General features: G+C 34.5%; 1 protein-coding gene across 1 annotated transcript; it reads left to right on the forward strand.

The window, feature by feature from the left end:
- Positions 1-928: 928 nt before the first annotated feature.
- Positions 929-21229, forward strand: LOC119636304 (cadherin-23-like). The gene is made up of 30 exons (XM_038031607.1): positions 929-992; positions 1052-1139; positions 1210-1387; positions 2455-2621; positions 2701-2881; positions 2970-3048; positions 3119-3213; positions 4994-5173; positions 5273-5449; positions 5529-5722; positions 5788-6016; positions 7440-7606; positions 10836-11002; positions 11084-11197; positions 12275-12335; positions 12404-12560; positions 12619-12754; positions 12819-13019; positions 13081-13196; positions 13265-13361; positions 15413-15671; positions 15733-15860; positions 15960-16051; positions 17728-17854; positions 17915-18028; positions 18776-18963; positions 19025-19435; positions 20319-20893; positions 20951-21138; positions 21216-21229. Exons 1-30 carry the CDS (start codon positions 929-931, stop codon positions 21227-21229), a joined length of 4944 nt encoding a protein of 1647 aa, XP_037887535.1.
- The last annotated feature ends 1483 nt before the right edge of the window (positions 21230-22712 follow it).

A 22712-nucleotide genomic window follows, 5' to 3' on the forward strand; every position in this document is an offset into this window, starting at 1 on the left:
TGTCTGTCCATCTGTCCGTATGCGTAAAGTCTGTTGCAAACGTTCTCCTGGGGCAGAAACAAGCCTTAAAAAACCCCACAATTAATATAAATTCTTGGCCAGTTTCAAATTTTGAAACGTACTTAAGCACTTCCGTCCGTTCGGCTGTCCATCTACCCAACTGCGTTCGCAAAAGTGATAATATTGCCTAAAAATTTGCAAAATAATTTGAGAGGGACGTAAACTTTTCAAGGGTCACGCCTACAACGCCCGCACGCCTATGCGGAAAAACCTTTTATTTTGAAAATAGATAAAATCAGCTGCGCCCACTCCTTATTATAGAGCGCGAAAAAATTTCCTTTCTTTGTTTTGTTTTTGTGGATAACGATGATGGGTGCAAAAGATTCGATCACAACAGAATATAATTTGCTTACTTGTTTTCTTTTCTTATGGGGGAATGAAAGCATAAAAGTGGAAGAGTTTGAATCAAATAATTGGATTCAGAGGCTGCTTAATTCTTGCAAAAATTTTCCTTTAATCAGAATGCTTGCGCTTCTTGCACATATATTTATTCCTTACGAAGCTTCAAGTTATACGACCTAAAGTCACATGCTAGCCCTGGAATTGTACGGGAGTAAAATCTCCTCCTACATCTCACGAACTAGTTTAGCTAGCGCATGTACGCATAACTCATAGACCACCATTTCTTTTCAAGTGGCACTGCAGATTGCCCTAAACTTTTTGTATAAAATGAATGTCTTCCTACCGTTAAAATTAGAAAAATTAACGATTACATCTTAAGAAGACTAAGCGCTGACGAAGTATTGAGATTTTTTCATTTTTTCTCCATCGCTTTCATAAAGCTTGTAAATGGGAAGAGCCATATTTCCTGAATGCGAATACTGAAGGCGTGACGTTTGTATCAAACAATACCTCACTGGGCATACAAATGCTGAACGTACGTGAAGAATTACCGATACCCTATAAACTAGTGGAAATTAATTACAAAGGTCGTAAGAATTTCATAAAATGCCTTTCCATGGTCTTTAAATATCTATTCTTTTTAATGCAGAATCAGTTGGGACTCCTACGTTAGGAGCTTTTGATATTGGCGATAACAGCTTGTTAGGGGCTCAATTAATTTCTGAAGAACAACGTTGGTAAGTGGAAAGAAAATTCTTCTCGAGAAAACTCGCATTAATCTTCTTCGCTTCTATTTTTCTCTTTTAGGTTTATTATCATAGGAAAACGTCAGGACTATGAAAATGTTCAGCAACAAATTTATTTCTTTCAAATATATATTAAAGACAGTAAAGAAATCGGTGAACAAAGCATTTTTATTACTTTAAAAAACATATTCGATAATCAACCTTTAATAAGCTATAAGCCGTCACCATGCAGAGCAGAGGTAAATTATGAAGAAATATTAACACTTGAGAGACAGCTGGTTAGAGAGGCTTTTTAATTTATAATCAAGATCTGTTTTTTTTTTTTTTGTGAATTTGAAAGAAGCTATTAGGTTGTCGTAAATTTGATAACGCTAACGCACATTCAATTGATTGCGTGCTCTTTAGGTACACTGTATATGAAATTTGTCTTGATATATATACATATCCAGACAGACTCATTTCCACATTACCCCACTAAGTCGGTTAACCGTCGTATCTGAATCGATTTAAGTTTGTCCGTCCGTCCATCTATCTAGTTTTTGAAATATTTCAATGGAATTCTGTATATCGACGTGCTATGCGCCAAGGAAGGAAATTTGGAATATTCAAAATTTTTCGACAAATCTCGCTATGTAATAATACTTTGGCCCATTGAACTGATATGAAAAATTTCAATGGGATGGGTCAATTTTTTTTATTGCCTCATTATTATTAATATTTTATGATGAAAATTGGTCCATAATAATAATTTGATATAAAAATTAACAATTCGTGTTTGGACTATATATGTCCAAGTTTGCATCTCATCCAATAACGAAAATATCGTGATATTATTTGACGCACAGATTTACGATTTCATAATTCATAAAGCAATTTCTCGTCAAATTTGAACCAAGTAGATAAATTTTTTCGATTCCATCCCATTTAAGAACCCCTATGTAAAGTAAACCATTCTATGGCGGTAAAGTCTCAATTTTAGCAACTAGTTAAAGAATAATAAGATTAGCTACAAGAAAATTAATTGCAAGCTTTGGGGCCTTTGGCGCGTAAGCGATTAAACGAGCTATATGAAGAAACGAAGAAGTCTGTTAGGCACAGAGGGGGAAGGGCACGGAATGGCCACTCTTGTTGACTATAACCTTCTTGCCCGCTTCATGAATTTTTGAGGGCCACTTTTCATTGATATATTGATATATTGACTACGCATACGAGGAAAGGAACCCATCGCGTTTCCACTCAAAAAAAAAAACAAAATTCGTGCCTTGAGAAACTTAATAACCTATTTGCTCGCTCTTTAATTTTCAAGGAACTGCAAGCAAACTATCAGACAAATTGCACGTTTACTGTCTATGATCCCGATGGCATGGTTAACAATAAAATACGTTTAAAAATTAATAACAATCAAGAGAAGTCGCTCTTCGAATTTGTACCTTACGGTGATATTGGTCCATATAGCAAGCAATATCAGTTGAAGTAATTTTCAAATATTTTAAAAACATCTTGAAATTTTGAATTAATTAAAACGTTCCCTATGAAAACAAAATTCTCCTAGAATTCTGAAAGCGTTACACTATGAGGAGAAAGCTTTTTATAATTTAGAAGTACACGCTTTTGATGCTCAGAACAACAGCGGCAATATTTACGCCATTTTAGAAGTCATCGATGTACCAAATCGCCCTCCCGTCTGGATGCGACCTCTAACCACCGCCACATTTAACGAGAAGGAGGAAAAGGTAAAATCTATGAAATTTTAAGATTAAAAAAAAAAAAAGAAAACACTGTTGAATTCTTTTATTTCCTTATTTTTTTTTTTTTTTCAAGTTTTTTAACTTACATGCTATAGACGGGGATACAGGCATCAATAAATCGATCTGTTATAAATTGGAATTCGAAAATGATTGTAAGAATTTTATTTATATAAATATGGAATATAAATATGTTTGACTGCCATTATAATAATTATTTTTCAGATTCCCAGTTTATTTCTATCAATCACTTTACGGGCCAGTTGCACGTCCTACCCATTGATCGCGATATTTTAAATCAAGAAATTTTTCATTTTTATGTAAGCTATTAACACAATACTATCTCTATTGTTCAAATTACTTACAACTTGCAAATTCTCTAAGTGCATTTGGCTACACACGTGCCTGACCGAGCTGAAATCGCTGAAATAGTTCCTATAAAAACTTGTGCTTTCTTGTATATGAGAATTACTCATCATTGCAAAACTTCATCAAAGCAATTTTCTTGATATTACACATATATATATTTCGTCCTTCGAAAAGAATTTTTCTAACGCCCTTTCTATAAGTAATCAGGTAACGCTACTTAAATTTTTCACTCGCCAACTATCTTTTTCGATGTCGCGACCATGTCTCCTCAATGAACATTATAAGGGCAGGAAAAATCATTAGGTGCAAAAACATGATCACATCATCACATGTCTCCTCAATGAACATTATAAGGGCAGGAAAACTCATTAGATGCGAAAATATGATCACATCGCAGCTATCGCAATATTCAATATTCAAGCGAAGAAGACAACTGACTAAATCGGAATAACGACACTAAACTGAGCTTGTGCTAATGGAATCATTTAAGAGCATCCTTCGATGATCGTCTACATCAATTCATCCTCGCAAGATACGTGAAAACCATATTCAGTCATTTCGCTTAAGATACTTTAAGCTCAAGGTTTTTCTAAATACCACTTGGCCTGAAATAAAACATGTCCTTGGAAAAGATTTTTGAAATTCTTCTTTTCGATAAAAAGGCATAAGTATTTTTAAGCAATATATAATAAAATAAGCTGGAAAGAATTGTGCATACCATTGGCACCATGAAAGCTTTCGAAACTACTTTCATAAAAGATTCATAAAATAAAGCGAATTTTCTTAAGCGCGATAAACTGCTACCAACGAACTCTGAATACAATAATTACTGTCTTTGAGTTTCCTTCAAATGTGAAATGTATACAGAAACACATAAACAAACAAAAAACAAATAGAAACATAATAGTCGCATAAGTACCCTACACCACATTGTCTAATACAATTCATACTTTTGTATGAAATTTTGGCTCAATTTTCACCACCAGATATTAAAACTTAGGCTTCAATTTTCGTGAAAATGCTTGTTAAGGTAGGATCCTAAAAATGGATCGGGATAGTACACAGTTAATTTTTTCATGTTAATTTGCTATTATAATACAATTTTCATCGTGAGGTATTGAAAATCTTACCTTTTTGTCGCATGAGCTTGAGTTTTCGTTATATGAGAGGGATTCAAATATTGCCTCAGCCGGTTCAAAGTTTTCATACCAATTTCGAAAGTGGAGTTACTACTACTTATGTTTTTCCATGTAGCGACTTTTCAAAATAGGTCGTTATGCGGAACATGGTCGAAAAAGTAGACCGGTCCTAACAATATTCAATAGCTTTCATCCGTGGGTCAAAACTCGTCCCTGTACCAAATTTCATCAAAATATCGCAAAAATTGCAACTTGTAGCTTTTGAAAAGAACTTTATATGGACAGACGGACCGACAGGCTTAGATCAATTCAGATTGGGATTCTAAATCGATGATCTATGATAAAAGGTGGATCTTTCTGCGTGTTACATACGTCCGCACGAATTTAATATGCCGTGTACCACAAGTGGTGTAGAGTATAACTCCAACAGCCGAAGCTATCATGGTTTAGAAAAAGAAGAGAAGCTTACCATTTGGCACGGCGGATCAACTGTCGTTAGTTCAAAAAAATTTAAGAAGAAGAGAAAGAGAAAATATTGAAATATATAACTTTTTTTGACATTTTTTAAAATTTTTTTTTTCATTTACTCTAGACTTGTGCGTACAAATGCGATAACTCCTCTTGGCTTATAAAAGATGAAACCATTTTAATTGTCCAAGATATAAACGATCATAAGCCCGAGATAGCATTGAGTCCGAAGCTAGTGAAAATACCGGAATCTAAATATTTGACTGTACCTCTGAACGAATTTTCCGTGCAAGACTTAGATTTGGTAAATTTTGAATAATACTAACAAATACATATTATTATGTGTCGCTACACCTAAAACCTAATAAAAACCTAATAAAAAAAGTTGAAAAAATTTTTTTAGGGTTCCAATGCAAGCTACACAATTTACTTGTCACAAGCCAATGTCGCGACTGATTATGCTAAAGCTTTTGCTCTAACGCCGGATAATGGCTATCAACGGACCAACTTCTCTTTGAATGTTGTTAATACGGAATTACTGGATTATGAAAATGAACAATGGAGAGAATTTGTTTTAAGAGTATGACAATAAAAAGGAACAGAGAGAGACGTACAAGTATATAGAAAAAAAATAAAAATATTTTTTTTAAATTTTACAGATAATCGCTCAAGAAATTGGAAACTTGTCTCATACAACCTTTGTTGAGCTTAAAATTGAACTCATCAATTGGAACGATGAGCGGCCAGTGTTTGAATTAGAGCTTTACGAAGTCTCTGTGGAAGAAACGATCACCAAAGGTGAAAACCTAATGCGATTACAAGCCTTTGACCGTGACATAGGGGATCAAATTAGGTAACCTTCGGATTTTTTTTTTTAGGGAATTTTTAAATCAACAATTTTCCAAATTTATTATTCAGATATTTTCTATTGGGTAATAATACCGCAGTAGCGATAGATCCTTTCACGGGCTTAATAAGTGTTAGTAACACGCAAGCCTTTGATTATGAACGCCAGTCGTTATTGTACTTTCAAGTACTTGCTCGAGATTCATTAATTACCGAATTCAATGAGACTTTGCATTACTCTTACGCGCAGCTATTGATACACATAGTGGATGTTAACGATGAGACGCCTATTATAAAAATGGTAAGAGATTGTAGAAGAATATCTTAAAAATATCTTTATATCTTAATACAAATATCATGGTATATATGTTCTAAACCTCGAATGTCAGTATGGATTGGTTAAAAATGATGAAGAAACATTTATTATTATATAACGTTGCAAAAGAATCTTACGAAATCATATATGGGCCAACTTGTTCGATGACCTTGCAAGCAACTCTCTAATCGTTTGTAAATTTTCGCGCTTGCTGAACAGAAGTTTGGCGCTTTGTTTTCCTATAATTCTCGTAGAAATTGACCTAACAAAATCGAGAATAGTTTACAAGGATCGGAAGAAGAGAGAAAAGTTTATTTAATTTTTGGTAAACGTATTCGCTCTATAGGGATTATTGCGATCTAAATTTAAACATTCGTTTGTGACGGTTATGACGATGATTTTTTTCGATTTAACCATATATGTCTTTGTATCTCTTCCTTCGTCTATTTCTTTATCTGCCTACTTAGGTACTGTGGCTAGATCTGCACCTGCCGTGCAGCCTTTATCAAATGAGTTCCCTAGAAGCTTTGGCTAGTTGAATTGGGCACGCCTCAGCGTTGCAAAACAATCCTGCAGGAAAGACGGCCTATTCCAAATACTGGGTACCGGAATGAAAGTTTAGATAAGATGCGAACGTTCCTCTCTGGGCAAGGCAAGACCTATCAAACACCTCTAATTATATAATGCCCCCGCATTTTGGGTATAACCCCGAAGGGTCGCACCCAACGGTCAGGCCTCGCACATTGTCTAACCTGCTGCGTTCAAAATGTGATTGGACGTATCGGCTTTCACCGAAGTTTCCAAACGGTATGCCAATGTGCTCGTGTCCCCCCGAAGAACCGTGACAAGTGCCAATCTGCAGTTCAACCAATGCTGTCATCTCTGCTCGCCTAAGCAGAGTACTCGTGACTTTGTGAGTGGGCAACCTGATCCCAATGGATTCCAATGTTCTTACTATACTTCAGAATTATCGGCATACGCGTGTGCATTTAGGATATTCCATACTTCCGGGCAACCCACCCTTACTACTGTTCCGTTTAGACTTATTGTATTAGGAGAAATAATTAACCCAGGAACGCCAAGCGTCCGTTTCACTACACCACTATCCAGCTTTCCTACAACCTACTGATTGTGCACTGGACCCCTTGACTTGCTGACTGCACTGGTGAGGAAGTCTGCACGCAGACGACCCCCTGCCACCTTTTGTTACATAAATATTTAGGCAATGATGATAGGCCATGTTTGAAAACGGGCGTTATTCGATGAATTCGATGAATTTTAGATTCAATTATAAGCGAAATGGATCTAGACATATTTAAAACAAGCTATCAAATATAAACTTTTCCCTTTATTTTTCATTGTTATCATATATTATTAATTTATTACTATATAATTGAACCATTTGCAGCCTCGTTTTATGGCCAATATTACCGAAAATTTCCCAAGTTCGACTTTAGTAGCAGAAGTGGAAGCTTTTGATCCGGATAGTACGGCAAATTTAAAATTCCAAATAAATTGGTCTTCATCGTATGCAACCAAACGAGGGCAGGAAGTACATCAAAACTTATTTAAAGGGTTCGTACATGAAAATTAATAAATATATTATGAGTTTCATTTAACAGCCTTAACCCTTTGCACTCCGAGTGTTTTTTTACTCAAAAGTGCGACAATTCCGTCACATTTTTGCGTTGGAGCATCTGAAAAATGAACTTCTGTTGTACTAAAACGAAAAAAAAAAAAACTATTTTTATAAATTTATTTATTTAATTAATTTAGTTTGTGATAAAAGAAACACAATTTGATATTTATATTTTGTAATTCAACTTAGGGTGATATTTGTGAAAACAATCTCCCATATGTATGCGGGGCTTATTTGGACAATATTCGGTTGTTTCCCCTCTTCCGGAATTACCTTTGCGCTTAGAACATACTATGCAGTCCTTTTTTGTACCTCTTCGCATTACATGAAGTTTTCCATTTAACCTGTCTTCGGAAATGCTGCTGTAACCTTTTTTTTCGTGCGTTCCGGAAACTGTCTATTATATCAATTTCATTATCACTTTCATTTTCACTGATCTCAAAACTTTCCCAATAATCTCCTTCTTGCATGTTTTCTCGAAGGGGTAAATCTATCTAATATAAAATAAAATTAAAAATTCGCTAGTCATTGAATGCAAACTACGCAATAGCGGCGCCGACAGAGTTAGTGCAATGAAAGCATATGGCGCAATGGCGGCGCGGCGCCTACGGAATGCAAAGTGTTAAATATCGTAGTATGCTGCCTCTATACTACTCGCGCTACAATGATTTATTAAGTTTGTGCGGATGTGTACAAGGTCCAAAGAGTTCGAGACGTGTTACGTGCGATTCAAGCTTACCTATCCATCTGTCTGCCCGTCTGTCCCTGTTATGTCTGCCCATGTATTCTTAGGTTAAATCAATTTTGGAATTAGTTTAGTGAATTTGTGGGCTGGAGGCGAAGTCTATAGAAAACGATTCGTATGCCCACTTTCCATATAATGCCTCGGTTTATGTCGCGTGGGATACTTAATGGTTATCCTTCGGCCACAGCAATGGTCTTACTTGCTATTATTATAAAGAGTCTTCTTAGTTGTCTTTCTCTGCTGAGTGCGTCTTCAGATATTAAATTAAACAAGTAGATAGCAAGCGATAGCTCTGTGGTGATTGTGGCTGATCAGGTTGATTACTTAAATGGCATTCTTTTCGTCCTTTTAATTTCAATTTTTCATGAAATGAACTTTGTCATCAATAATCTTCTCTGTTAACTAAGCAAATATGTTCGTATTGTTTAAGCTGCTCTTTTTAATGAAAATATAATGTCTAAGTAAGCGGATAAAGGCCAGGCGATCCATATTTCTACTATAAAAAACACACAGTGGCAAACGTCAAATATATGCAGTGAGGCGCGGAATTTTTCCCTCGTTGACAAAAAGTTACCGGGATAAACTAACGGGACTACTCCAGGCCTCTTTATATCCTTCGCCATTTATGTCCCTCACCTGAATAAAACTCCTAATGCCGTTTGACGTTTTAAATTAATTTCTTGTCATTGCTTAACTTATGTCCGTTAGTTAAAAAACATAATTCGAATAATAAAGAAAGGGGTATAATTATGTAAAAATTTAAAATTTAAATACCTATACTTAACTTAAATGACCGATCGTCATTGGTCATCGGACAGAACGGAAGGTCTTCTTTCAAAATAATCCTAATTCGGCACCTATAGCGTGCAATCCCAGCCGATGATAACTGATTTTATTTCGGATTGCGGTGTGTTACCTAGTCGACCGTTCGATCCAGAAGGAAGAGGATGTGCAATCCCTTTTTTCTCCACTATGCCTCTGTTCGAAATGGGATAGGCGTTGCTAATGGGTTAGTTGGTCACTTTCGAAATATGTCAGCTAACTTATTTCGAATATGGTATTCCCGTTCCAGACCATTCTTACCCTTTGATACTCACAAGAGAATAACAAACTGCTTGCTATAAAATACAAGTAAGAAAGTTATATTCGGCGGACGCCGAATCTTGCATACCCACCACTATGCCTTTCGCAGTCTATTCTCCAAGTTCTTCTATTTGATACCCTTATCGCTGCTATTATTAAAAAAAAATTTATCGCGGTGTCTACCGTAATCATTTTAAAATGAATCCATTTTTAGTTAGATAATAAATCTCCATTTGAATAGGGCACAAAATGGTTTTAATGTTTGCCTTATGATAGATCAGCATTAAACCTCAAAAAAGTGAAAAAAAATTAAATTTAATTACTCGTAAGTTTTTGTGGGCAGGGCCGATTGGTTACGTATTTCGACATAGAGAGTAAAATGTCTCATAAAGCAAATGAGGAAAGTTTCAGAGTTCGAACTTTAATAATTTCCGAATAACGCGCAAAAATCAGTTTACGCTCCACTGCTGCTTGCTTCTGCTCTGAGCAATTTGACCCATTTTCAATACCAGCCCCCTTACAAAAACTCTCAATGTTTCTACTAAATTTGAAGTCGATATCTTGATTTTTGCGATCAGGAGAGTGCCAACAACCCACACCACACAGACACATAGACGGACGTACGGACGGACATGGCTTAATCAACTCAGAATTTCACGCTGATTAAGAATATACATACTTCGTAGGGTCTCTGATGTTTCCTTCTGTTACAAATACTATGGGAAAAAAAAACAAGACGAGTATGCCACGAATCCTATAGGGGTGGGGATAAAAATGAGTGGAAAATAAAATATACTTATCTTACTTTGAGCACATAAGAGCAACCTATAACTATCTGTAGGATCAAAGCGAGTCCTGCACAAATAAAGTAGAAAGGAATCGAACATAGGAAATATCTATAATGGCGAACCAAATATATATAAAGAAATAGGAAAAATGGACAAAGAAAATAAAAAACGCGATCAAAAAGTAACGCCCAAAGAGTGAGATATTTTTATAAAATGCTTTCAAGATTTTCACAAGCATCACTTAAATATCGTTAAGAAGGCAGATTAAAAAAATAATTTCCTTAAGGGATTTTTAGGCAAATATTTATCCTTCCAATGCACTCCAAATGACATTTTTTTTTTTGCATTTTTTTTAAACTAATGCTTGTGATTTTATATATAACGCGGAATCTATCATAGGAAACATGAAGTTCTCCATGGTCCTATCAAATCTATTGTTATGAATGGCTATTTATTCAAATTTTGTATGTTTCTATTAGTTATATTGTATCCAGAATTATATATTATATGGAATAAAACTCATATCATCTCTCTCTCTCTCTCTCTTAGATGTTTTTCAATTCAGCCCGTAGCTGTTGGGAATAATTTGGTTTACGGCAATTTAAAGCTTAATAAAAATTTCATCCAAGCAGTAGATTATGAAAAATATGATACAATCTTTCTGTCCATCATGGTAAAGGATTTAAATCAGCAAATCAATGATGGCTCCGCAACTGGTAAGATCTCGAAATTATTGATACAAAAAAGACAAGTTTATAATTTATAAAACGTTTAAATGATTACCAAAAATTTTCTAGCATTGCTAACCATACGTGTCAATGATATCAATGATAATGCTCCAGAATTTGTAAGTGGAACTTTAAATATACAACGTACTGTTAAAGAACTTGAAAAGATAGGAAACGTAATCGGTAAGTCCAAGACGAATAAATGATGAACAAAGAAAAATGATCATCATTTATCATTCCCTTCGCAGGCTACGTTGTCCAAATAACAAAGATCCAATTTGAATAAGTTCTGATTCATCAGAAGATGCTACACAAGTCCATTCTGCAGATTATATTAGCGCGACTGCCATTGCTCAGATGAGTTTAGCTCACAATTAGTTCCTTCAAGTAATAGATTTTTCGAAAATGCCTGAACACATACGAACTGACTTAAGTCTGTGTGGGCATAAAAAAGCTTTCTTCTTAAAGTAGCTCAGTAGCGAGTAGCTTTAGTAATTTTATGAATCATTAACTGTCGCAAAATGTCTAAAAGAGGTAGAATCCGGCACACATCCAAGTTCACATCCAATGTCGGGCAACGTCGTAATAAAAAGTATTTTCTTGCAATCAATACTGAACGCTTTACCCGACAGCAGACAGTGAAGTTAACCCTTCAATCAAATGGAAACCTATGGCCTATGATTCACGGTTCCCTTCCAGTTTGACCACAAACAGAAAGTATTACGTGTCGTGGCGGTAATCCATACTTTGGCATCGTTTGTGCAGCTTCTTTCATTTTGAATGATGACCTGTGTAACCATTCAATTATCGTAAAGGAGCCACTTTCCACACAGTCTATAGGCAATCTTTTCAAAAAAGGCTCAATTTCCTTTCAGCAAAGATTGGTCCATTAAAGTTCGCAATGTGATAGACGAATATGAAGCTTTCTTTTGTATCACGTTTTACGCAAATAGTTCAAAATTGTTTTTTCGTTAATGCTTAGCTCCGCAGTAGTGCCAAGCATGCCCACCACAGTCATCACAAATTTTTGTCACAAAACTTTCGAAGCTTTGTCGCCCTAGTATAAAATGTGATGATTTTCTTTGGATATGTTACTCCTTTTCACTGAGTTAATTAATTTCAAAATATTTTTCCCTTAATTATCTTTGGACTAATACCTTTTGCATTTACTGTAGTACTAGTGAACTATTGTTCACGGTGTGCGATTGACTTTTGACATTATATATGTACACAGAGTTTTTTCTTTAAAATAATTCACAGGTAACATAGAAGCTTTCGACATAGATGGCCCTGATAATAATGATATTATCTTTGAGTTAAGGTAAAATCTAGAAATAGATAAAATTAAAATTAATTTGAAAAATTAAAAAAAACTGTAATTCTTCGCAGACCACTGACCAGCTTGCCGGCAACCGATTTGATAATTATAGAAAATACTACCGGTATTCTAAAAGTCAATGGAAAGATAGAATGCGATTTACCTAAGATATATGCTTTGGAGTTTGAAGTCACAGTATCTGATTCCAAGTATAAAACTAAAGGAAAAGTATTGCGAAACAATAAGAAAAGAAAAACATAGAAAATACTTAACAGGTTTCTTGCAGTTCCTTATCTCCATTATTGATGTCAATAATCGTAAGCCTATTGTGGACAAATTCCCGCAACAAGTGTTTATATATGAAAATGCTACCTCAGGCTTTTTATTGGGAGAAATTAAGGCACATGATGACGATAGAGATAGTATTAAAACAATAGTTTGTTTGACTCAATTAATTTTCAATATTAAAAGAATTCTCTCTTCTAGGCCCACATAATTTACTAACATACACAATCGGTGATTATACGCCAAATATATATAACATTTTTGAAATCGATACTCAGACTGGAAAAATTCGTCTAAAGTTACGTAATGGCTTTGTATTGGACCGCGATAGTGGCGTGACGTTTTATTATATACCGATTGATATACGAGATAACAGTTTCCATCAGAATACCGGTTATGAAGGTAAGCAAAATTGCGAAAATATTTAATCGTAATTACCATTGCTCTGTCAACGCTCTTTCAGTGATTAATCACGCAACGACTTTCTTGAATGTAACATTACTCGATGTTAACGATAATGCCCCACAAATGCCCGATAAGCTACAATTCTTACCCGAATTCTCTGAAGCCAATCCTAAAGTAACAAAAATGATTTCGTGTGCTTGAGATTTTTGAAAGATTTGAAAACAATTTTACTTTCTTTTTAGAATACAATATACAAAGCGGATTTTATAGCCATTGATCGGGACGAGCCAAATACGTTAAACAGTCGCATAACCTATAAATTACTTGAAATAAGACCAGGTTTTTAAATATTTTTTTTTTTTTTTGTAAAAGGTCCGAAGGCTTGGAGTACACTACTTTTGTCATTCATGTATATGTCGGCAAAGCGATATATACAAGAGAAAGAGGGAGAAAACATAATTTTTTTTTTTCACGCACTTGCAAATAAGGCCAAAAAATTAATAGATTGATTGAGGGCACTTTTTCTCGAGATTTTTCAACGGGTCAAATCATCTTGCGTTATAAGAGGCTATACAGAGCATATTTTAATTGCAAAACTTTGTATTCATACATCCACCGGATAAAGGGAGATTTTAGCTTGATATGCCCTGCCTTTCTTTACCTTAATTTGATCGCATTTTGGTTGTCGACCCGTAAAGTACAGGAATCAATTCTTCCATTACAATTTCTTTACTCCTTCACATGCTGATATATACTCAGCTTCCTTAGTCGGGAGAGCTACAATCTGTTATCCCATCGACGGCCAAGAATTTGGACTCTTTGCCAATAAAATCACTTAACCACTAGTTGAGTGCCTACTTTCCAAATCACCAACAAAATCTGAATCCGTGAAATAATCGAACGTGAACCTATCAGTTTTGCTATAGCATGTACCAAACTTAATTGTTGTTGTGTGTTGTTGTGTTTTAAAATCGGCTTTATCGACTATCAAGACTATCAAGAAAACGACTTAAATAACCCAAATAACGCAACATCCAGGTGTGTTCCCGTTGTGAAACACAAAAGTGAATTAACTACTTGTTGACCTGGAAACTTCATTTCTGATGATTGCACTGTACTACGGTTACGGATACTGTTGCATCAACCATATTAAATTTTTCCAATAATTTCCTCACGTATGCGCTTTGACTTCTCCTTATGCGACTCTCTTCGGCTATTATTTCCATGCCTAAGGAGTAAAGTGATATAATCGCGATCATGTAAACGCTTTCGTTCGTCTTCTGATTGTTGAGAGCCTTTCTTTCTCTAGTTTCCCTTGATATTCCAATTTGTCCAATCCTTTTATTTAATATAATAAATATTTTCACGTTATTCAAATATTTCTTCGTTGGACATTCGCGTATGTTAAAAAGTAATTTGAATAGCTTTTCATCATTTAGGATTGTCGGTCTTACTTCGATCTTCATAATAAGAATCTATGTATCTCGGTGTATGTTTGAAAATATTTTGGATAAAAGCTTGACACTCTGTCTGCATAAGATTCCATTCAAGATGATGATTACGGCCCAGCTTTATGGCATGACTTTATGACCGAAAGATGAAGATATCTATCGTAACTTATCGTAACTTCCCACTGCACACCTCTAGCAACAAGTTGCTAGAAAATGGAATTTCCAGTCAATTCGTGTCGTCACTTTTGAACCGTTGAATCAAAAGCCGAAAATTGGGACTCTCTGAACGTATTTGGTGGTTGGTCTTCGGCGACAAATTTTTTTGAATAAACAACAAAGGTAATGAATTTGGGAGAAGAAAAATTTGGAACGCTCCGTGACAGCGTCGACTTACGCCGGATGTTATTTTATGTAGAGGAAGGTCAAAACCATCAAACAATGGTATTTACCATTTCTTTATCATTTTCTCCCTGTAGAAGTTGCTGATCAAAACTCTTGCAAGCACTTAATATGTTCAAATTTGCACCAAAGAACGGTCGCAGAGTTCCTTAAAGCTGCATTACGAGAATGGTTTCCGTGTTAAAGTTTTTGAAATTTTTCAAAAAAAAACTTTTTTTTTCGAATACTACTTACTATTCTATTACTTTCCGTCCATCCCAAAAAAGTTGTCAAGGAAGTAGATTTTTTTCTTAAGCTGTTAAGCTGTGTCTTCCCCCCTTCAATCTTGTAGTTAGGTGTAGTTAATAGTCCCAATGCACTAATTTTTTACTCGCACTCACAAGATCTCCTCGAACTGGCGTACAAAGGGACACGGACATTTCCACAGTAAAGTTAGACGATTTTCGGCGGAGAAATAAATGAATGACAAAGTAGTTCAACTCCTCCCTTCTAAAAATATTTCCTAACAAGTAAATAACATGGAATTATAATTTTTTCAAGATGGTAATAATTCGTATGAACCTCTGAAGCCTTACGATGATTTATTCGCCGTAACTACTGTTCATGACCGTGTGGGGAAATTGTTAGTAAACAGATCTTTAAAAGGTTTTTATGGATTTTGGATAATTTTAATACAAGCTTCCGATCATGGTATACCTGAGCAAAAAAATATTTCATCTTATGAGGTATATGTTAGACCCTTTAACTTTCATATGCCTGTAATTCGATATCCAGTAGCGGGCAAAACATTAAGAATATGGTATCAAGTAACATAGTCTCAGAAATCGAGTGAATACAACTAAAAATTACAATCATTGCAGTCAGTCATTGCAAGAGGCTTATCGACCTTTATATCTGGCAGATTGTCAGCGGCGTTTAAATTTATTTGAAGCCTATGATCCCGACGGAAATAAATACGGTGACGTGACTTTCGATTTGGATAGTGATGGTAATATACTAATACTTTAATGATTTTTTTTTCCAATGGATTTTTTTACTATCTTTTTATGGCTCTTTTCTTACGTATGTAATTGTTGTTTACTTTCAGTCGGGGACGATAAGCATTTTCAAATGATAAAATTATCCCGTAATACAAGCGCTCTTCATGTTAAGAAAATTTTACCGGCTGGGAGCTATTCTGTAAGTTTATACCATTGATTTGCAAAGATTCACTATATCTGAAGAGGCTCAACGTCTTGTCCGTACTATGTCGCATTCTTGTTCTTAACAATCTCACTTCGTTACGGAACTAATGTTTCGCCGGCTGATCAAGGAACGCACATTTTCACTAATCATAATTCCCAGCAATTGACGATAACCGCTTTCCGCAAATTAGTATTATCTTCCTCTCGGCTACCGTCAAGGGCATGACTAATTTAAGACACTTAATTGACCTTGAAATAAGTTTAAGTTGAAAAATTTCATTTAGTCATAACTCGGGAATTTGAAATAAAGTTGTATAGACCGAAGCAAAGCAACAATTTCGATAAGAGGAGAATTATATAACCCCTTAAACTCATGCGGTTTACTATCGCTTATGAAGCAGGAGTCTTCATAAGAGCAACAACACAAAGGGGGTATTCTGAATTTCTGATATTGACAGCTTTCACAGAAATGCGTACTAGTGCATCAATAGTTCGATGATGATTTTTATTAATAATGCCTGGGTTCTTAGTTTTTCTTTGACTATATAGTGATAATAATATGTTTTTTTGTAGACGTCTGCGAAGACTGAGGCGAAAATACATTTCGATTTTGTCAAAACGTTTGCAACGCCCAGGAGGAAGCATCATTCTTGATCAGCATCAAATTCTAAATCGATTTAAACATGTCCGTCTGTCCGTCTGTGTGCGTGTTGTATACATTCACGTAGCCGCAAAAATGAAACTGTCGACGTCAAACTTGGCATAAGCATTGGAAGTTCTTGCACGCAGATTGGTCTTTAAAATAAGCAAAATCGCTCAAGAACGCATCCTTAGCACCAGATAAACTGGAGACACCTCTGTTTTCAAAAGAAATAGAAAATTGATTTTTTGCGCTTTACGTTTAGACTAAATCAGAAAAATGTACAAAAATTGGAATATCTATTCTATAAGCGATGCTATAGTACCTGCATAAAAATAGAAAAAATTGATCACTCCTGCCCAATATTGTAGTAAATATTAATATTCAATTTTTGTTTCAATACCTTTGCAAGGCTCAGAAATAAGCTTCAAAAACCCCATAAAGCATCGAAATTCGGATCCAGTTCCAAATTTGGAATGCACTTAAACCTATCCATCTGTCCGTCCATCCATTGTTTAGTACCTATGGTGAAAATTCCCTCTTTAACCACATAACCGCCTACAAATTTGGAAAAGAATTTGGAAGTGACTTAAACTTTCCCATGCCTACAATGCCCCCACGTCTACGCCACAAAAACTTTTATTTGGAAAATAGAAAATATCTGCCGTGCCCACCCCATATTAGAGGGCATGAAAATTTAGTTCTCTCATCCTCTTATTCATATTAGTCGCTTCCTTGGAACAAAGTATATAAGACACTCTTCTTCTATCTGTCTATCTATCTATCTCCCTCTCTCTCTCTCTCTCTCTCTCTCTCTCTCTCTCTCTTTCCGTCTCTCTCTCTCTCTTTCCGTCTCTCTCTCTCTCTCCCTCTCTCTCTCTTTTCTATTTATATTCTTCCTTCCTTTCTCTTACTATATTCTTTTTTCTTCTTTATCAGAAGGGCCTAATCTATAGTTGTTTGCAGTTCATTTTTTTTGAAGCGTACATATCTATAGTAAGTCATAGCTTTGCTTTGTTTCCCCAATTTAGATCAATTTACGAGCTATAGATGGCGGTGGAAGCAGTTCCCAAGAAATACGCCAGTTGAAGCTTGTTTTTGTGGATGTGCTTGGAAGTGGCATGTTTTTGGAGAAAGTCTTTCAAATTAATTTTACTGGTAACGGAATTAAAGTCAAAATTTATTTATTATAATTTTAAGGAAGATGGATCTGTTTAGAAAATGAAGCAGGCTTGCAAGAGAAACGTTACGTGCCAGAGGCCTACGATCCCAAAAATGAAGGCTTGGAGACGAATGATGATGGTCTTTATAAATTATATTATTTCATAGATGGTAAGTGGGAAAAAAACAATATTTTTATTTACAATTGGATCATATGCAGGAAGCTCCAACCAGCATAATAGCAAAGCGAAAAAAGACTGCTTCGAACTTTCTGCCTGACTTGTTATGTACACGTTAGTTTTGAAATAATAAGACGGGTTTTCATATGTTTCGATCAATACGATTTGAATTTCACAGCAAAGAAGAAATTCACCTTTTTTTGTAGAGATCAATTTTCGACTATTACGCAGAAGAAATGATATGCCTCGCCACTCCTTATCTTTAATATTTTTCCTCTTTTTTTTTTTCTCTTAAAAGTTGCCTTCGAGCAAATGAGATAAATTTGGTTTCCTTGAAACTGATCGACTCAAAACTTCCGCTAGGCTTGGTTTAAACGTTTCCATTAATCCACCATGTTACTGGTGCACTAATATATAAATAGTTGATACAAAGCAGAATATTTTAATTATATCTATCTATACGTATATATATATATATATATACAGATATACATATATATATATATATACAACTATATATAACCATATAGCTCTTACAAAGCAGAAATTATGGACTTTATGCATATATATATATATATATATGTTCATCATCTTTATCAGTTCGAAGTCCACTGAGTCCAAGTTATATTTTCATAATTCGTTGTTTTTTTCGGACAGCTTTCGTCACTAATTGAGCGGGTGTTATAAATGACGAACAACTTTTTATTAATATTTATTATTATTACTTGTCTATCTACAGATTCCATTTACCCCAATGATACTCGTCGGTTTAAATTAAATCCAAAGACGAGAGAACTTACTTTAAAATCTGCTTTAGACCGGGAACATCAGAGTGAGCATAGACTACGCATAAAAGTAACAAATAATCCTCAAGGAAGAATAACGAATCACCTAAGGGGTAATTATACCTTAGAAGTCATTATAAAAGTAAGACAATTTCTATGTACTCTCGTTAAAAGATCGTTTATAATCTTTATAAACTCCATAGGTTAACGATGTCAATGATAATTCGCCAAAATTCTCTCAGCAACTCTACGCAGCTGGTCTAACTAACAAAGATTCTTTGGGGAAACTTGTATTGCAATTCCAAGCAACTGACGCAGATTCAGATGATCAAATAATATTCGAAATTATCGAAGATTCTTATGAACGGAATGGAGAATTTATTCCAGGCAATCTAACGGATTTCTTAATCTTAGATAAGAATAATGGAAGTTTAAATTTATTAACGTACGTCAACAATAATATGAAAGGGTATTTGGAATTTCAAATAAAAGCGTTAGATCGGTTGCGACACTACGATACCGCCCAAGTAAAGATTTATATAGTTTCCGAGAAAAATCGTGTAAAATTTGTATTCCTAAGCGATATCGAAAAGATAAGAGACAATCAACAATATGTAAGCATACTATGAATGAAACTTGATATCGACTCTTTTTATACCCTACACAACTTGTGAGACAGGGTATATTAAGTTTGCGGCTGTGTCCAAAAGAGCTTAAGATAGACCCATTTTTTTTAGTATACGGATCGATTCAGAATTATAATCTGAATTGATCTAAGCCTGTCTGTCCCTCTGACGTCTGTCCATGTGAATTTGTGATCAAGCTACAGATTGGAATTTTGGGGATATTTTGATGAAATTTGGTACAGTGACGTGCTTTGATCCAAGGACGAACGCTATTGAAAATGCCTTGGATCCGTCCACTTTTTCGCCCACTCGCCATATAATGCTCTATTCTGAAAAGGCGTTATATGGAAAAAAATTCCAATTTTCAGAATTTTTCACCAAAAGTGACTAAGCGGTTTGCACCGATTGAGACAATTTTTGAACCCCTCTCATATAAAGCAAACTGAAGTTTATGCGACAAAAACCTACAATTTTCAATGCATGAAAAATTTGGACCATCTCGGCCTATTCTTTTGATCCAAGCCCAATAAGGATTTTCACGAAAATTGATCCTTTGTATACCATAAATGTCTAAATTTTAATATGTGGTGACCGATAATGTTAAAGTAATTTCATACAAAAATAAACTCTACAAAATTTGGACCATTTACACCTATTTTCGGATCTTGCCCTATGTAAGGATTAAGCTTGTGCCAAGTTAGGTTGCGTTTAGGGTTCGCTTCCCTATAAATATGCCAAGACATAATTTTAGTTTTCTGTAATAAAAATAAGAAGTATGCCAGACAATGTGGTGTAGGGTATTAAATGCTCTTGCTTGTTTTCTTATTTAACTTCTTTCCCTTCTACATTCTTCTGTATTCCCGCTTTCTAGTTACGCGAACAATTTCAATTGATTTATGGTTATGACATATGCAATATCGATGCTATTGAAGATATCACAAGCTTAGAAGCTAATAAATTTACGATTCATCCATCCGCAAATCATACCCAGGCGTTCATTACCGAAATCACAGTGCACTTTATACATGATAATGAGGCTGTGAATGCTCAAGAAATAGAAAGGCGTGCCAATGATTTATCCTTTTTATCACAATTGCAAAATTCTTTACAACAACAAAATTTAATATTAAATAATATACCACATGAGGAGTCGATAACAATGTCAAGCTTCTTATTTGATCAGCCATTGACATTTGGCTTAATTATCTGCAATATATTGCTCGGACTGGTAAGCGTTGTAGTGACGACTTTGCATTTAAGGAAAATTAAATTTTTGAAAAGAGAATTAAAGGCGTTTGAAACGACCGCGTATGGCTCGATACCATCGAATTTAAATCGTCTGCAAATGGGACCAGCTATTAATTTACCTTCAGTTGAGGGTACAAATCCAGTATTGAGTGAGCAAGCGAAATATCAAATTTCACCATTGGATCGGCATGAAATTATGTAAAATGTAAAGAAAACATTTTGTGAATTAATTCTAAAAACAATTTCGTTTTTCAGTCCTGCTGAGGAATCCGATGACGAGGGAGATAAAGATGAACTAGACGATTTGCACGATGATTCTACATTCTCTATGGAATTTAGCGACGAGAATAGTCCGCAACAAGGAAATCAAGTTCTTAATAACATTTTCACTAATTACATAGAAACCCGATTCCAAAATCCCGACTTTGAAAATTTGAAAACTGGTTAAATAAAAAAATTATATATATATATATATAATAAATAATCAAAGAATTATTTATAAAAAAAGAATAATTTTTAGTTTTTCTGTTTTAAAGTCCTGATATATCTTTCCGTGGTTAACGCGAAATACACTTTCTTTTTTTTCTTTCGCTAACAAGTACAATGTTTTCATCAGATATAACATTTTTAAAATGTAGTTTGAAATTTATAAAGTTTCCGTGCTGTACGCAGTTGCCCATTGCTTATTAAATTTGTACCAGATACGTAGGAAACTTTGCAGTTTTTAGTGAAATCTATAAATTTCCTATAGCTCGTGTTTGCTTGTTCGAATCGATTCAACTGATTCAACAATGAAGGCTTTACGTCTGTAGAGTTCGGCTGATAAGTATTAAATCGTTTGTCAATCACTAAATTCTAGATCACTTGATCGAATGTGGATTCGCAATTATAAGGTTTATTTACCCTAACCTGGACAGGAAGTCTTTTCTTTAATCCGCTCACTTGGGTATTCTAATGGCACAACTTGCTCGACATCTTATCTGAAATTTAGTTGATTCTATATTGAAAAGCCTTTTGTTTTTTGAATGCTGTAATGATCACTAGCCATAAGTAATTTAAAATGCAAGCCATAAGAAGCTTAAAAAAAAAATTTAAAAAAGGAAAAAAATTTATTTACTTACAATGAAGATCCGTCGATTTCGGCAATATACCCGCATTAATGTTGTCCTTTACAACTCCGTTTACTTTATTAAATCGATTTTCGAATTTGTGAAGCTTTACGGGGCGTTACGTAAAATCGACACGAATCAAATGCCATTGCTTCCTTAATTTGTCGCTTGTTTTAGTAAAAACAACAAAGAGTGTAAAGAAAAAGTACGTAACATTTTTATTATTAAAACAAAAAAAAGAAAGAAATGATAAAATTTTAATATTAATTACAAATGTTCGCATTTCAAATCAATGTCTGTTTTACTTTATAATTAAACATTTTTGGGTTCTTTTAGAAGTGTTTTCGCAACCCTGCAGCACGGACAATAAAATCCTGGAAGGTATCGCAATTTTTAATTCGAGATTAAAAACTTTGTTGAGTTGTATTATATAAATATGTGAATATATGCATATATATATATATACATATATGTGCGAATGCGTAGATATATATATGTATGAATATATATATATATATATATATGCACATTAATATAAAGCTGCTGCAGTATACAAATAGTTTGGCAAATTTACGCCTTTACGGAGCCGAATGTTTAAACCGAACTTATTTTTACTGACATATAAATATTGGAAGAGACTAAATTTATTACTAGCTATTATCATTGCCATAATTCTATAAAATATTGCAATTATTAACAATGCGTACAAGTGCAGGATAGGTATACTGAGCGCAAGTTAGAATTAAACAGTAATCGTTGAAAATTAAGATTAAAGTCGCATTATAATATTATAATACTAAGTATGTCTATAAATAATAAATAGCAAATCAGTACATATTGATTTATTTTTGAAATCTTGTCCAAATTTAATTTTATCGGACAATACATTCGTATTCTACTCTTCAAGT

Source organism: Glossina fuscipes, unplaced genomic scaffold (assembly GCF_014805625.2).
Source record: "Glossina fuscipes isolate IAEA_lab_2018 unplaced genomic scaffold, Yale_Gfus_2 28, whole genome shotgun sequence".
NCBI classification, from domain to species: domain Eukaryota; kingdom Metazoa; phylum Arthropoda; class Insecta; order Diptera; family Glossinidae; genus Glossina; species Glossina fuscipes.